Source organism: Poecile atricapillus, chromosome 15, assembly GCF_030490865.1.
Source record: "Poecile atricapillus isolate bPoeAtr1 chromosome 15, bPoeAtr1.hap1, whole genome shotgun sequence".
Classification (NCBI taxonomy): domain Eukaryota; kingdom Metazoa; phylum Chordata; class Aves; order Passeriformes; family Paridae; genus Poecile; species Poecile atricapillus.
The window spans coordinates 9281585-9297709 of NC_081263.1; the positions used below are offsets into that span (position 1 = coordinate 9281585).

General features: G+C 41.6%; 1 protein-coding gene across 2 annotated transcripts in view; it reads left to right on the plus strand.

Moving 5' to 3' along the window:
- The window catches only part of STK4 (serine/threonine kinase 4), a 45931-nt gene that overhangs the window by 22704 nt on the left and 7102 nt on the right, over positions 1-16125 (plus strand). For both annotated transcript variants that reach the window (XM_058850566.1, XM_058850567.1), the window contains one exon: positions 647-804. In XM_058850566.1, coding sequence (XP_058706549.1) covers positions 647-804 — 158 coding nt within the window. The remainder of the gene's footprint in view (positions 1-646; positions 805-16125) is intronic.

A 16125-nucleotide genomic window follows, 5' to 3' on the forward strand; every position in this document is an offset into this window, starting at 1 on the left:
TGGTTCAGAAGAACTAATTTCCAAAAAGAAAACTAGAGCAGTAAACTTGAACACCTACTATTTATAAGAAGAGAAAAAGAAGTTTTGCGAGCTAAATAAGCCTTTCTACATGAACAGTATAGAAAACTTAACCACTTCTACCCAAGGCAAATTTTGTGGTATTTATAAGGTGTTTGTAGTCTTTGAAAGGCTCATTTTTGTCCTGTTCTGTTCACAAATGTAAAGGTGAGTTTCTGCTTGTAAAACAGCACTGCTTATTTTTGAGGCTTGCTTATTCTGCAGTGCATGGAACCTGGCTGGGATGAGAAAGGCCAGCCTGTCTCGCCAGCAGCTGTTCAGTTCTGGAATTCAGGGCATGCAGTTGGTTACCTGGAGTGTGCTGTCAGGGATGGATTGCAGGTCTAGAGGCCAAGGCCTCCAGCACTGTAATCACTTCTCTGGTGGGCTTTCAGCTTCCCTTCTCCCCTTTTCAGTTTTATGATGGAAAAGCTGCTGAAAAATAGTATTTTAGCAAGTACTTTAGCAGTACTGTGTGATTTAGTGTGTGCTAAAAAAATAAAATCGCTTTTGGGCATGATGTAGGGCTGTACAACCAAAACTGTATTTTTCAAAATAACTATTTTTTTCTTATTTTTAATATTTCCAGGGAGGGATGAAACGATGCAGCCAGCCAGACCATCATTCCTTGAATACTTTGAACAGAAGGAGAAGGAGAATCAAATCAATAGCTTTGGGAAGAATGTTTCTGGCCAGACAAAAAATTCATCTGATTGGAAAGTACCACAGGATGGAGACTACGAATTTGTAAGTCTATACTTTGAAATTCAATCAATGTGACAATCTTTAAGAATTTTAGTCAGCTGCCATGAGATTATTTCTTGTTTTGCCAGACTAATGGAAACTTGAGGAGGTTCTAATTGCTAATGCATTTGGATGGGACATTTTGAAAAACTTGTTTTCTTTATGTATTTCTCAGTAATTATAGCCAGTCATTATCTGTAAATGTTCCTTGTTTAAAAGCAAACAAAGGAACAAAAAAGCCTGAGGACATGAAGGTATAAGCTGTCTTGCTTTAGTTCCCCATGATGCATTTAAAATTAAAAAAAAAAAAAATTCCAGATGGCAGTTGGAAAATGCAAATCCTTAGTGTGTAGTGTTTGACAAAGAACAGTGTTGGAACTATTTAATTTCCTTGTTTTTCTCAAGCTTTGGCACTGGATTTTGTTTTATTATACAAACATCAAGCTTGTCTTCATTTCTCTTTTCAAATCCTTATTTTCATTCTTCCTTCCTAATGCTCAGAATTTTCAGCAGCTTTCCAGAAGTTCAAAGAAAGGGCTATTATTCATAAATCTGATTTAAATTTTTCCCTGTGTCTCTGTGTGTGAGGATATAAAATTTCATGTTTGATTTCAAAAAGCCAGAAGATCCTGAACATTTTTCCCTCCTCATTTTTCTGCTGTGATCTTTCAGAGCAAGCACTTTTTGTTCTGTGTGTGCCCTTTCACTGCCTGCTCCTGCTGCCCGTGGTTCAGGCTGTCGCTGGCAGTAGCTGGGCATATTCAGAGTGTGCAGAGCAGAATCCCTCTGCTGTTCACAACTCGAGGAGATGCCTCCCTTCAAGGCTGGAATAACAGCTGGAGCTTTCCATTCTCTTTCTCTAGATTCTATAGATTTACTGCTGTTGTTTTGTTGTCTTTGCTCCTGCTTTTCTTATTTTCTTAGTCAGGCTGCAAAAAATAGTTGAGGGGAGCTCCTGCATTCCCTCCCTCGTAGCCCTTTGCCCTACATTCTCTTTGGTCTCAAGGCATAAAGTCACTGCATAAATGTGTTTTCTGAAAAATAACCCTCAAGCTGCCTGTGTCGCGCAGAGCCTGGGCCCAGCACACAATTGCAGTCGAGGCAGATACTTCATTTATCTCATTCACCTCATGCTGTACCTTAATTGAATGACAAACAATTGTTTCTCAATGCGTGGCATTTCCCAGGAGAGATGGGCTGCTTCATATCTTCAGAGTCTTTTGTAGTCTGCAGAGGATGGCCCAGGGGGAAATTTGCTGTAATTATTTTACTTTCTAATTTGGTTGATAAGGAGTTTAGCAGTGTATTTCCTCTGAGTGGGATGCTGTCCCCTGGGCCCACTGGGAGCTGTAGGTGCAGGGTACAGCCAGCACAGGCAACACAAGCAAAGGTCGCTGCCTCTCCAGCCAGCAGGACCCACAAATATTTTTAGAACATGAAAAGCAACTCTTGTGACATGTGTGACCCTGTTTACTGATTTCCATTAGTACTGCAGTATTGCCATGTGCACAGATTCCCACTGTGCTGGCAGCAATGAATTGGCCTTTGGGTCACCTTTGTGAAGTAATTTGTAGAAATTTCACTTCCCAGCTCTATGTGTTTCTCTAGTTCAGTTTTGTATGAATGTACCAGCCTGCCTTGCATGTAAATTTTGGAGCAGAGCTACTTTTTTTTTTTCCTGTAGGATGAGAAAATTGCTTGAAAGCAGCCTTAATAAATAATGTGGGTGTTTGTATAGCCCTTATCTGAGGGTTAGTAGCAAGCCACGTTGTATAATGTAGTCAAAGGCTTAAAATCATGTGTTTTTTCCATTTGGCTAAAAATTGATTGATTTGATGATTATCTATGGGTGGAAGTCATGTTTATTAATGATTTATTAATTGAAAGCATCAATGTAATAAGCACTGTGGAAAAAAAGACATTCATCACTTGTATCCAGTACATCTGTCCTAGACCTGCCTGCAGCTATAACTTCTGCACTGTCAAAGTAGGCAGGTTTGAGCAGCCTTTTTCTACAGTTTGCAGCATTCCAAGTAGAGAAGTGATCAGTGAGATGCCAGGTAAATATTAGTTCCTCTGGGCCTTAAGAAATGACTGAAATATTATTGCTTTCTGCTGTTGCAGACTAGATAAATATGCCTTCTCTCTTCTTCTCTGTATTCATCTCCCTCCTGTGTGACTAGCACTTGGACTCTCTTCCAAAAAAAAAAAATAAATTTAAAAAGGCAATATTAAATTACAAAAGATTTTTGCTCTTTTTTTTGCCTGTGGCAAAACCATTTGACCTTTTCTTGACTAACATTGTTCTTCTGAAGCAGGCAAATAAGACACTATTTATATCACAATGGCAATGTCACATTAGATGAGGGTTAGATTGAGTCAGCCCCATCCACTGCAGAGCTGAAAACCCAGAGATCCTGTTCTGAAAGGTGATGAACTCCATTCCTCCTAAATGTGATGCTCTGGCTGTGTTCTGGTTGTGATCAGAGATGGCATTAATCCAGAGTATTTCCAGAAAAGTATTTCCAGCCTTGGATTTCTGAGGTAAAAGTTGTTATTAAATGATTAGTGCCTGATGCTGATAATGTTTATCCCCTCTCATGTTTGATAAAAGGATCTTTTAAGCCCTGATTGACTGTGAACAATATTTTCAACAACATTATGATTTATTTAACATAGGGAGAAAAATACTAATTATGGGCAAAAATTCTTGCTTTTAGGAAGAATATAACAAACCCTAGCAGGAGATTGCTGCAGGGGTAGGCTGATAATGGGCAGGCTGCATTGTATGGATAATTCCTAATTGCCATAATCAGATCTCAACATTTTTGTAGTTGCATTTAATTTTGCCAGTGAACATTAGTCACATGCTGTTGCACAGACTTAATAATGCTAGAAGATTTGTTTAGACAATGTCCTACATTTTTTCACTTTAATCTTTCAGTAGTACTGTAACATATAGGAAAATTAGTTGTGTAGTGTTTCCTGCCCTTAGACACAACAAATCCTTTACTTATTCCTATTTTAAAAGCAGTTTAACTGCTCTGAGCAGGTCAGTATTCTAATATCACTTGTTTTTATTCTGGCCCTGCTTGAAAGGCCCTCAGTGTTGCCAAGCCTATTGTAGCACATATTTGTGGATCAGCCAGTCATGAATGTTTTGTATTACATCAGTAATCCTTTTATTGAAAGCCTGTTTTGTTAGCAAATTAGCAGGTGCCAGCCACTCCTGGCTTAGGGGAGCTGTGACAACACTGAAACCTTTTCAATTTTATTTCATGAGTGTGGTTCCACAGGCAAAAATCAGTGGCAGCTGGGCCCTAGTCAGTCTCAAATTTTGCCATCAAGATGTGACTGCAGGGTTTTTTTAATAACTGTAGTGTTGAGCTTAGATTTTGCTGTAATTCTAAGTCATAGCTTTTTCATTTATCAGTGAAGTTTTGCTATCCTGGGGGCTCGTTTTGGATGTGGAGTCAGGTAGGACATGAACTTGTAACAGAGATCAGGGCAAGAATACTGCAGGACATCAAGTCTTCACGGAATTGGAGCTGTTGGCTCCAAGGCTTTCTGTGATTCCGGCACCTGTGTATCTGCCAGCCATTCCTTGCCTGTGTAAGGCTGCCTGTGGAGAGCTGAACTGGTGCAGACATGGTGCAGACACCTCTCCTTTGTCTGTAGCTGCTCTCTGTGCTGCCCTGGCACAGCAGCAGGAGGGAGCTGGGCTGCTCAGGGGAGCCAGTGCCATTCCCTGCAGGATCTCCTGGTTTTCTGCACTGCCAGTCTCCATCCTGCTGCCTCAGCTCTGGGAAGGAAGGGAACAACCAGAATCAAGGCTTATGTCTCTTTACTAAGAAGTGTGCTGCTTCTTTTGGGAAAACTTTGATTTGCTTGCATCTGCAAGGTCTTGGTGAGTCAGACCTTTCCTGTTCCTGCAATTATCAACAGCCCTAATATGGGTCCATCCTTCTCTGTCCTTGGCATAATGAAGAGGATCTGCATTCACAGGTTCTCTCATTGAAGCAGAAACACTTTGGAGCAGAGCTTCTGTCCTTAGGAAAATAAAACTAGCATACACCCTTGAGAATGTCAGGCTTTGCAGACGTGGAAGGAGTAGGCATGGCCATTGTGTCAGATTTCTGTGAGAGGTGGCAGCTGCCGTGGCCTTTGGTGACAGTGCCACCACCCTGCAGTGTGCTGGGAGTGAAGCTGTGTCCCAGCTCTGTGTCCATGCTGTGAGTGCCATTCTCTGTGTTAGCTCATCTTTTTAGCTCCCTCTGAGCAGTGTCTCGCTGCCTGCTGATGGGAATTCCTTTGGACAGGAAAGATTGCTGTGATTTCCCTGGATTCCAAAACAGACTTCATCACTTCACAGTGCACAGTGTCATCTGTTCCTCTACTGCTGGGGAGGGCTGTCCTGCAAGGCTGTGGCTTTATGAAATTTTTCCAGGGCAGAATAAAGAAGGAGGAGCAGGAGGTGTTAATTGCCTCTAATTGGGAGGAAGAATGCAGGAGCTCATCAGCTGCCATTTCTTTCAGGGCTGCACAGGCAGAGCCCCCAGGTACAAATAATAGTTCTGGTCTGCACGATCTGCCTGTCAGGGATGGGCAGGAAGGAGCTTCACAGACTTGCAGGAGCTGTGGGTAGATCCTATAGATCCCTTGTTTGACCTGTTGCTTCCAAAGTGCTCAGGCCACAATTTGCTGTCCATATGTGACTTTTCTGTTTAATGTGCTCCTTAGAACCTTCATTTCAGAAGTGTCTGTACACCACTTTCTGTGCCCTGTGCTTCTGTTTGCTTACCCTGAGTCCTGCCCAGGGCTCCTTGGAGCTGGAAGCTGCAGGAGCTGGATGCTGGCTCACCAAGCCAGTGGGACAAAGCAGTGGACAATAGAAACCTATTTCACACTTGGAATTGCAGTTTGTTCAGATAAGAAACAAAACAATGGTCTGGCAAGTGGTTGAAGAAAAACATCAAGGAAACTCTTTAAATTCAATTAAGTCCGGTTTCTAAAAGTACATTTGCATCTTTTGAAGATCTTAAATTGAAAGAGTTGGTATCACAACTGCAGTCTCCTTCAAATAGCTGAATAACTAGATGTCCATTTATAATTATTTTATAGGAAAACTATATATATTTTTATAGGAAAACTTTCCTATATATAGGAAACTATGCTATTTTCTCTGTGGCTGTAAGCAGCTTCTAGCAAGGGCTTTTAACAGCTACTGCTTAGATTTTTCTGTTTTACAAGTATAGTGTAGATAAAAACAAACCTTCCTCTTCCCTGAGTGAAGGTATAATTATTTTTCTTGAAGTAGGAAAGCAAAATAAAATTTCCTCTTTAGTGGAGACAGTGTTTCGTTATGCTGATCTCACCTGGGATATTCTGTTATTATTCACATCCTCATTTCTGTGCTTTTACTTAGTAGTTCAAAATGTTACATATTAGACAGATTTTAAAAATAAGTAAACCCAATTCTGGTATCTTTACCAGCAGAAAAGGAAAATGTGTTGGTCTAATGGTGTTTTCAGCTTGTTTAGCCAGAACAAGAGGCTGTTTGCAGTGAAAACATGGATGTGAATGTTTCCTTCCAGTTAGACAAGTTAGACATTAGTGTGATAGAAAGGAATTAAATCACTGGAAAAGTGTATAGAAAGCTGAATTCTTTCAGGGCAAGGCTGTCAGAGCACCAGGATGATGGTATCTATTTAATATGGATTTTATTCTATATTTTGGGCAGACAGCAGGCTGGCAGTGCCGCAGATCAGAGTGTTCCTGTGCTGTCAGGTGTGGTGCAGGCAGGGAGGATCCAGCCCCGAGGGATCACAGGGGGCTGCACTCCAGCCCAGGGAGGTGCAGTGAGGATGCTCCCTGGAGCACCAGGTGCTGCTCAGCCTGGCACCACCTGGCCACAGGCCCTGCTGGAATCTCAGGGGCTGGGAATTGCAGCTCCTGTTCCTCCTGCACCCTGTGGAACAACTGCAGTTGACGTGGCTCAGCACAGCTCATTCCCTCTCCCAGCCCGGTGAAGAATGGCTGCACACTGGAACCATCTGTTTCTTTCACTGGAAGTGATTTATAGGGAGGAACTGTTGGAGGGCAGGTGATTTATTGCTTATCAATAACAGTAAACACACGCTGCTTTACAATGACCAGAGTCTCTAATTTATTGTATTCTGTCTGTGAAGGTGTCATTTATCTTGTGAACAGCTCATTGTCTGCCAGTACCTGGAACATTCAACATCTTTGGTTTCTTTGAACATCCATTTGGATAGCATTTGTTAGCAATCTAGTATTGATGCTCTATAGCTTTACTACCTTTTGTCCTTTTAAAAGTTCAATCGATTAAAAACTTGAGAGTATTTTCTCTGCAGTTGCCAGCTTTGAAAATGATGGCAGAATGAATAATTGGCTCTTATTTTGTTGGAACTGGTCTTTGGATCTTTGCTAGCAGTAAGAAGCAGCCATGCTGAGGATACAGGGTTAAGGCAGATGCTAGGAATACTTGCATTATATGGGAAAGCTGCTGGGGTGTGACTTTTTATAATTTATCATTATGTAGTGTTTCCTGACTTTGCTGTGATCATCTTAGGTTTATTTTCTTTTTACTTTTGCCCTTTAAGCAGCTTGGTAAAGGTGTCAGTGCAGGCCTCTGCACTAGTATTTCTGTTCCTCCTTTCTGCCAGCCAAATTACTCAAGTGAGTAATTTGAGTTGGTTACTGAGACACCAGAAAGTCTGTCAGCTTGGACAGGAGCAAAAAAAGCTGTATTAGAGTGTGCACATTTGTAGGTCATTTAAATGGCATCACTGAAAATCAAATAATCTTGTGACTTCTACTGAATTATTATGAAACTTAGATTACATTCTTTATTTTCTAAGAGAACAAGTTTCTCTGACCCTTGTGTGATGAATGAAGATTGATTGTTCAAAAAATTCATCTGAATATGTATAATTTTGTGTAGAAGAATAAAAAAGGTTTGGTTAAAGTAGAGCATTTTGCAGTAATGTTTTTCAAAGACTAAACCAAACCAAACTTTGAGTGAATCTTCAGGGATTTCTCTGTCCAAATGTTTCTTCCCTTCATCTATCATGAACTCTCCTTTTTCCCAGTGGTGGCTGGAATAAAGATTACTTCTCAGGCATTGTTTTCTTCCAATAGTCTTATTTTGAACATAAAGTGAACTTATTTGCTGGGGCATTCATCAGTTTGAGAGATAAAGCCAGATCTGGAATGGCTGATTGATATCTCTGTCTAGGCCCTATGGAAATAGGGCAGATTCCTAGCTGGGAAGCAAGAAAACTTGAGATGCTTGTTTCTGCTATCCTGAATCTAAAATAAAGATTTCTTTCTGTGGGAGAGCATTAAGGCTACAGTTTTTTTTGGTGGGAGGGAGGGAAACAAACTCGACTAAAAGGACTGTTTTTCTGACAACAGGAGGCAGTCCAGGATAGACAACTATTAACTTTCAAACCTGAATTGTACCCCCATGGTATCTCCTGCTTTTTGAGGAGGATGCTGAAGTGTATTACCTAGAAATAGTTCCATTGTGAAGTATGATATATGAAAAGAGACAGGTTTTCTTGATGTTTTATTCATTGGTTTTAAATGTCACCTGTCTTGATTCATAACATTGACATTCCTTGAATGGATTTCCTTTTCTTTTTTTTTTTGTCTTCAGCCATCTGCCAAGAATTTTTAAAGCTCTGTTAATTGTTTATTTCTCTTTTAAGCATTACCTTTCCAGTATATTTAGTATGTTCTTCCCAGCAAATACTTTTAACTTGTGACATCTTTATTAAGGACAAATGGTTCATTCTGTCACCTTGTAGTTAAACAATCTTTTTAAAAATAAGCCCAGGAGCAGCTTGCTTCTCTCTTTTATTGTTTAAGTAGTCTTGAATCTTCTGTAACATTTGCATGAGGAAGACACTCTGAACCTCACTGCAAACCTCATCGGATTCGTGGCTGTGTCAAACCACCAGAGTGATTCACAGCAAGTTCCGTGTACGTAGGTTTTATAAACCTTTCCAAATTCCCTTTATAACAACAACAAAGAAAGAAGAATATACCACATTTGGTTTTAAAATTTGTTAGCAATATTTGAAATTGAAAAAGGTGCTTCAGAGATGTGACTCTTGTCTCTGCTGAGGAAGGGAATAGATTCCTGCTCTCTTCCATTTGCTAACAGGGTCATTGCTCACCACCTGCTTTCACTTTGGTGCAAACTGACATTGATTGCAAAGCACTTACTGCTACAACTCGCTGTCAGATTTTCATTTTTTGCTATATTTTTGTATATAGCAGGCCTTCTGTGACATGAGGCTTTTAGATGAAGCTTGCAGTGAGTGGGAAGTAAAATTGAGTTGCTGTAGTTGCTTAGGTCATATCCCTTAATGGAGACTGAAATAATGTAACCTGAAATCGACTTCATATCAGAGTACTCAGACTTGTAAATTCAACATCCTGGATTGTCTTGGAGGCCCCTTACCTACTGTAGATTTAATCTGCTAAGACATTGACTGAAAGTTTTGCAGATGAACTAAGTAACTAAAAGAACTTCATCCTGGATCTGTGATTATTTGGTTTGTTCCACTGCTGCTGCATGGTTAAGGTCAGGCTGCAACAGGCATTTCTGCTTGGAGAGAAAGGGGAGAGGAGTTAATAATTGAAGGTATGATGCTGGAAAAATATTCTCTGACCACACTGAATTCTTTAGAAAACGTGTTTGAGCCTTGTTATGCCTTGAGATCTGTTTTCAGGGCTGGATGTGTTCTTGGCACAGCATCTTTTTTAAAGAAAGAACACTGCTGCTGAAACGAGATCTATTTGAAATGCTTCTGAAATCTTCTTCCAGCTCATCTGTCAGTGCAAATGTTTGTAAAGGGTAATGTAGCTTAAAAAGACAAGCTTGTCCAGGTTTTTCTCATCTGTAGCAAAAAGGGCTCCTTTTGGAGACTCTTTGCATGGTGAGTCTATTATAGCTGCTCTGGATTGCCTCTTGGGGGATGGAGTCTGGACCATCTGGAAAAGCCGGGGGATGAAGCCTCCATCAGGCCTCTGTGAACGCTTTCCAGTGGGCAGGATCTCATCTGGACAAGTGCCTGAAATGATGAGCTGTGAGAGGAGCAAAGTTATCTCAGCTCTGACTGCTGGACCTGCTGCATTTGACCTTGAGCAGCCTCTTCTTGTGTTACTTTCAAACCTGCAGAAACAGCGAGGCATTGCTTATTGCCAGCATAACTGGTGTGTGTAGCTTTTGGGTGTCTTAGATCAGATATTGGGGTGAAATCCTTCCCTGTGAGGGTGGGAGGCCCTGGCACAGGGTGCCCAGAGCAGCTGGGGCTGCCCCTGGATCCCTGGCAGTGCCCAAGGCCAGGCTGGACAGGGCTTGGAGCACCTGGGACAGTGGGAGGTGTCCCTGCCATGGCAGGGGTGGCACTGGATGAGCTTTAAAGTTCCTTCCAACCCAAACTATTTTATGATTCATAAAGGTTTGACCTTCAGGAAGAGGGAGAAAGAACAGCTTAATACATATAGACTGATAGAGTCTGAAAGGAATATTATTCAGACCTGAAGTGTTTGATTCTTTCTTTTGTGGCCTGCCATCATGCAGGATCATTATAAATGGATACCCAAGTGGACAACTGGGGAAACCTTTCATAGTGAATTGTGCAGGTTAATTCAAGATGGATTTTGTGGAGATGATTCACTTGGGGACTGTCCCAAAAAATATTTTCCTCTTAAATATTAAATGCATGCCCCTGGCTTTAAAGACAACTGCATGGACATGCAGCTGTTCATTTCTCCACAATGCCCTGGAAATCTCTGTAATTCAGTCTTGCCTCAGAAAGCTTGTAATTCTCTCTCATGTCTTTTTTCCCTTCATGTTGCAGCTGTTTCCTCCTTTCCCTGAGTGAAACAGGAGGCAGAGCAGTGTTGGGCCAAGGGTTTGTAATGAGCCTCACTTTTGGGTCAACAATGTGGGGTCTTCCTGGAAACAAACCCCTTTGAGCAGCTCTCCTGGAGCTGAAACTTAAATGGGAGACTAAGACCCAAAAATGTTTTTGACTAAAGTTTAATACTCTTTAAGATGAATAGGCCCAAGTTATTTAAAGCTATAATGGCTGCTTGCCATGGATGATGTAGTCTTAAGCCTTTGAAACTGAAACCGTGTGTTTTAAGCCTTCACTGTGCCTTGCAGATTTGAGTGTATGAAGTCTTCAGATATGTTAATGATGCTTCTTACTGCACATCATTAATAAAGGCTGTGCTGGAGTGCTGATTTAGCGTTAATTAATTGGTTACCACTTCAGTTACAGCAGTGTTTCATACTGAGTAATGTTGTGTGAGTGAATGAACCTGAGTTCAGGTATTCTTAATTCTTCAGTTGTTCTGTTTTATTCAGGATAAGTGATCCTGAATGAAGAAATTAATTGTTGATCCTTCAGCAAGCAGAGCCCTTAGGAGCAAGGGAGAGAGGGGTGAAGGGCACCTGGAATTGGAAGGAAGCTCCTTTATGGACATATGTACCCTTCCTAGAAGAACTTTGTTAAACTTTTTGGATTTGTAAAAAAACATTTGTTTGATTTAAAGGAATCAACATTTTCTGATAGATTGCTCTTCTAAAAAAAAAAAAACAACAACAAAAAACCCTCACGTTTATCAGCTCTGTACTTTATAGTTGAGTTGTGCAGCTAGCCAGATCCTCATGGCCTAATGACATGATTTATTTTAGCATGTTCAGAGGTATTTTTGTACTCTTACTTAAGAAAATTAAATCATAATCACTTAGGGAAGGAAAAGAGCCCTGCTGTTTTTATTTAATCAAACCTCTGGCAAGCAAGTGCTTTTTAAAAGCAAACGGTACTCCTTTTTTGCACTTTTTTTTTTTGCTTGCTTGTCCAGACAGGCTGACCTTTTAGCTTGGTTTGTAATTCAGTTACTGAAAAAAGAATAAAGAATAGCAGTGAGATAACTTGTCTCTGTGGTTATAGGATTAGTCAGCCACTTTCTAAGTTCCTAAAGGATTTCAAGGTTTGGACTTCTTGAAGTTCAGTGCTGCAGAATAACACTGACACAATTTGTCATCCCCTTTGTTTAGATTAAGTGTGTACAGGACTTGGGATGATTTTGGAAGTGAATGGGGCTATTCATACTCATAATTGACACTAAGGCTAAAGAAAGGAAATTTAATCTTGAAGCTCAGAAGATTAAAATGAATTGTTCTTTTTATAAAAAGCTTTATTTTTTTTAACGATCACTCAGCACTCATATCAGTGAGTAAACCTTTGGATGGGTTTTCTTCCTTAATACTTCAGGACCATGCTGAGGGCAGTAACAGCTTGCAGAGGTTCTGTGGTTGTGCTTCTTTCCTGAGCTTTGTGAGGATTACAGCAGGGATTAGTGAAGTGCAGTTCTTGGCTAAGAGCACGCAGGGATGCCAGTGCTGTTGATCCAGGCTGTGGTGTGCCCACAGCTCTGTCTGGGTAGCCAGGGGGAATGGGATGGTTGCTGTAATCCTCTGAAATCGGGAATTTCCTGATGCCTTGCCAACAGCAAAGCTGCCCTCTGGTTCCTAAAGGCTTTTGAGGAATAGGGGAAAGTTCCAAGCTGTGGGGAGGGTGGGAAGGCAGAGGTTTCTCTGGGCTGGTGAGGAGCAGCTGTGTGTCCAGAGCTGAGCACAGGAATGGGCTGCTCGAGGAGTGACTGGGAAAGGTCCTTGCTGAACCAGCAGGATCAAACATTCGGGGTGTAAATGTAGCCTCAGGTAAGGTACAGTGGAGTAGCAAAGCTGTGGCAGTTCTTGCTAGAGAAGAGCAGTGGCCTCAGGTGAGACTCCAGCAGTGGTGCTGGAACAGAGGAGCTGTGCTCCTGTGTCCTGTGCTGAGGTAGCAGGGGAGCAGGCTGGGGAGAGAGCTCCTGGCAGCTGCCATTCCTGCAGAGCCAGTTTCCAGTTTAGCCATGATCTTCCAGGGAGGAGGATGGCACACACGGCCCCCCAGAAATTCTGCAGGGATAGTACAGATGCCATGGCCTGGTGTCGTGAACCTTTATTTCAATCAAGTAAGCAGGACTACATGGAAAAGTAACTGGGATCCTTCCTGGCAGCACATCATTTCAGTAGCTCCACATCTGTGCCAGTGAGGTGGAGCCATCACAAACACCTCACTGGAGAGGCCCTGGCTCTCTGATAGAACTCCTGTTAGGATGCACTTCTCCAGTTCAGCTGGGGATCAGAGGCTGAGTCTGTGGTCATGTCCATCTTCACAAGTGATGCTGTGATTGCACTTAAATATTTAACTGGCTTAAGCTGACGAGCTCTAGGTGATCTGATGATCTCTTGGAAGTGTTTCTTTGTGGAAAGCCATCTGCTGTTCAGGTGAGGTGGCCTGAGAACAGTGTCCAGATGTGTCCTGATCACAGCCCCTGTTCTCTTCCTTTGGGCAGTGGCAGCTGCAGTGCTGTTTTGGCTGGTGCTGGACGCTGCAGCCCATGATGTCTTTTGCCAGTACATTGCCTAAATAATTAAGATGCATTAAAAGCAGAAGCTTGTGCTGCTGAGACTTATTTTTCAAATCTTTTGAAAGATTAATATCTGTATTTTTAATCTTGCATGAAATCCCACAATGAGTGCATTTCATCCACTGCTTTCGTAACAATGAGAAACTTCACTGACATGATGCTAAAAGGGAGGAAAATCAAGATAATTAGTGCTTGTGTAGGCAAAAGGGCTTGTTCTGATTTACTGAAGCCCCTCTGTAGCGTGGCTGCTTGACAGATCTGTGGAGTTGTAGGGAGCTGATGGATGAGGAAAAATGGTCAGAAAGTGCCAGTAGGTCCTTGTGTCCTTTGCATTTGACAACTTAAAGTGAATAAATAGTTAATGCCTGTTCGTACATTACATCAAGGCTTCCTTGTGCTGGGAACCTAAAGGAGAACAAGGCACTTAATTTTTAGAGCAGTGATTGAAAGTATGCCAAGTGGTATTGAGGCAGCATTTCAGGAAAAATGCTATGGGAAAAAATGGCATGCTATTCCAACAGTAATTTATATCACCATCTTCAAGATCTAAAGTCTGGAGCACTGCTTAGCATGAGAAATTACCTTCCACATTTAATTTTGGCCAGAGAAATTGAGGACTTTTTTTTTTTTTTTCTGGTTTTAAAAAAAGTGCATAGTACTTTGGAGTAATCTGTGTCCTCAGAGTATATTTGATATGTGAATTTAAGGGATACCTTGTTTAACCAGTCTTTCAAGTTACAGAAAGTTAATTCTGGGATAATCTCAGCTCTTACACTTGTCAGAGCTGATTCATTGATGAATCCCTGAGTTCTGACACCCCTCCCTGCTCGTGGTCACTGCTCTTGTGTGTGCTGCAGGCTGCTCTGCCCCAAGGTGGTTGCTGCAAACATAAAAAGCAAATAAAATTCTGTTTGAGGAGGTGACAGAAGGAAAGTTCAGGAGTTGAGGTGGACACACATCGAACTGATCTGCAGGGTTCTGGAGAAGGAAGTGTGAGTGTGCCCTTGGTTTTATCAGCAGGGAAGATCTTGATAGCCTTGGTGATAGCCAAGGTCAAGTGAAGCAAGAGTTTAATTACCCTCTTCTGTGAAGAGCCTTCCTTCCTAAAGGACACCTGAAGATTTAATTGAACTTGTAGGAATTGTTTTCTACTTGTCTCTGATATGTAGCCACTTCTGCTGTCGGGTGTGATCATCAGTGAGCCTCCCCTGAGGGGCTTCCACACAATTGAAGTCCCAGTTGGTTGCTCTGGTTCTGTTTTTCCAGAGTAAACTGTTGCTGCTGTATTACTGTGGTAATGCTTCTCATTATCTCTAACAGCAAATAAATTCCTATTTGGCATTTAATGTTTAGCATAGCTGGGATAACTTGATTTGGGTAAAACCCCTTCTCCAGCCACATTTAATAAATACACACAAAAAAATGATGGGTTGTGTTCCCTGCTGATGGGATTGATGAGTTTTGTGGGGGTCTTTGATCACTGGGTATGCAGTCAAGAACTGTTAGATTGCAGCATAAAACTAGGCTTAATAGGAAGCTATAACAATAAAAGCTGTGCTAAATAGACAATTAATTTGTTTTTCCTTAGCTCTCATCTAGCTCATATCTTTTCTACTAAGAATTTATTTCCCTGTGTAGCGTGGGAAGCTGCAATTTTATTACTTTTGTATTTTAGTCTTCAAACTCCCACTGCCCCTTATGAAGTGATAATTGCCAAAGCCAGTTTTTCTAAAGGCTATATAAAACTTAAAAGTTTGACATCAAGTTATGTTGAGCAGTAAATGCCACCTGGAATATCTGGGTGAAAGGCAAGCAGAAGGATTGCTGCAGCTGGGTGTTTTCTTTCTAAAAAGCCACAGGCTCTTGGTAACTGTGGGAGGATATTCGGGAAACACCCTGAGCATGTGGAAGACAAGTGTTCAAACTCACAGGAATTATGATAGAGGAATATGGCTAGAGGGCTAAGGGAGAAGAGAACAATTTAATTTTATTTGTAGGATTGGTTGTAGTACCAAGACTTGAAAATATTCTCCTTCTGTAAAACTCTTCAAATGCTTTCACCAGGAGGAAAAGTAACTTCATCTCACCAGCGTCATACATATTCCAGTTTTGTTCCAGAAGTCAGGGTCCATCTGCACATTTGAAAAGTGATGGTAGAAAAACTGCATCCCCACCCAGGGGAGGGAGGGTTCCTGTTTGGCACAAGCCTCAGGACTTCAAAGCCAGTATTTAAAAGCAAAGCCCAGATAGCTTGAAACGTTGCAGACACGCAAAGAAAAGGCTTTGTGCCAAATGCAGGGATCAAATTCAGTGTCAGTGAGTAAAAAGAGAGTTTCAGGAGGATCATGATTTTCACTTGCCCCAAAATAATATTTTTTGATTCCTGTGCAGTCAGTGAGCTAGAGCTTGGCCAAAACCCTTTGTTGGGGGAGAAATGTGTGAAAGCTGCTGGGAAACAGCTCGTTTCTATTTGATGCTCGCAATTCATGCAGCAAGGAGATTTGGCTGGCAGTGGTTTTGCTAGAGGAGCAAATAAGAACGATGGCTGAAGTGACTGGGGGGTTACTGGACTGCAGTATTTATGTCAGTAGGACAGGCTGGTCCAGGCAGTGGTGACCTTGTGCTACTATTGAGGGACCAGAAAATGTGCCAGGTCCCAAACTGGTCAAGCTGCAGACCTTGCTGCAGGCAAACCAGCTCAGGTGCTCCTCAGTGAGGGCTGTGGGTATTAAGAACACTGTGATAAATTATTTACATCGGCTTCTAATTCAATAAGTTTTCACCATTTGGGGTTTTTTT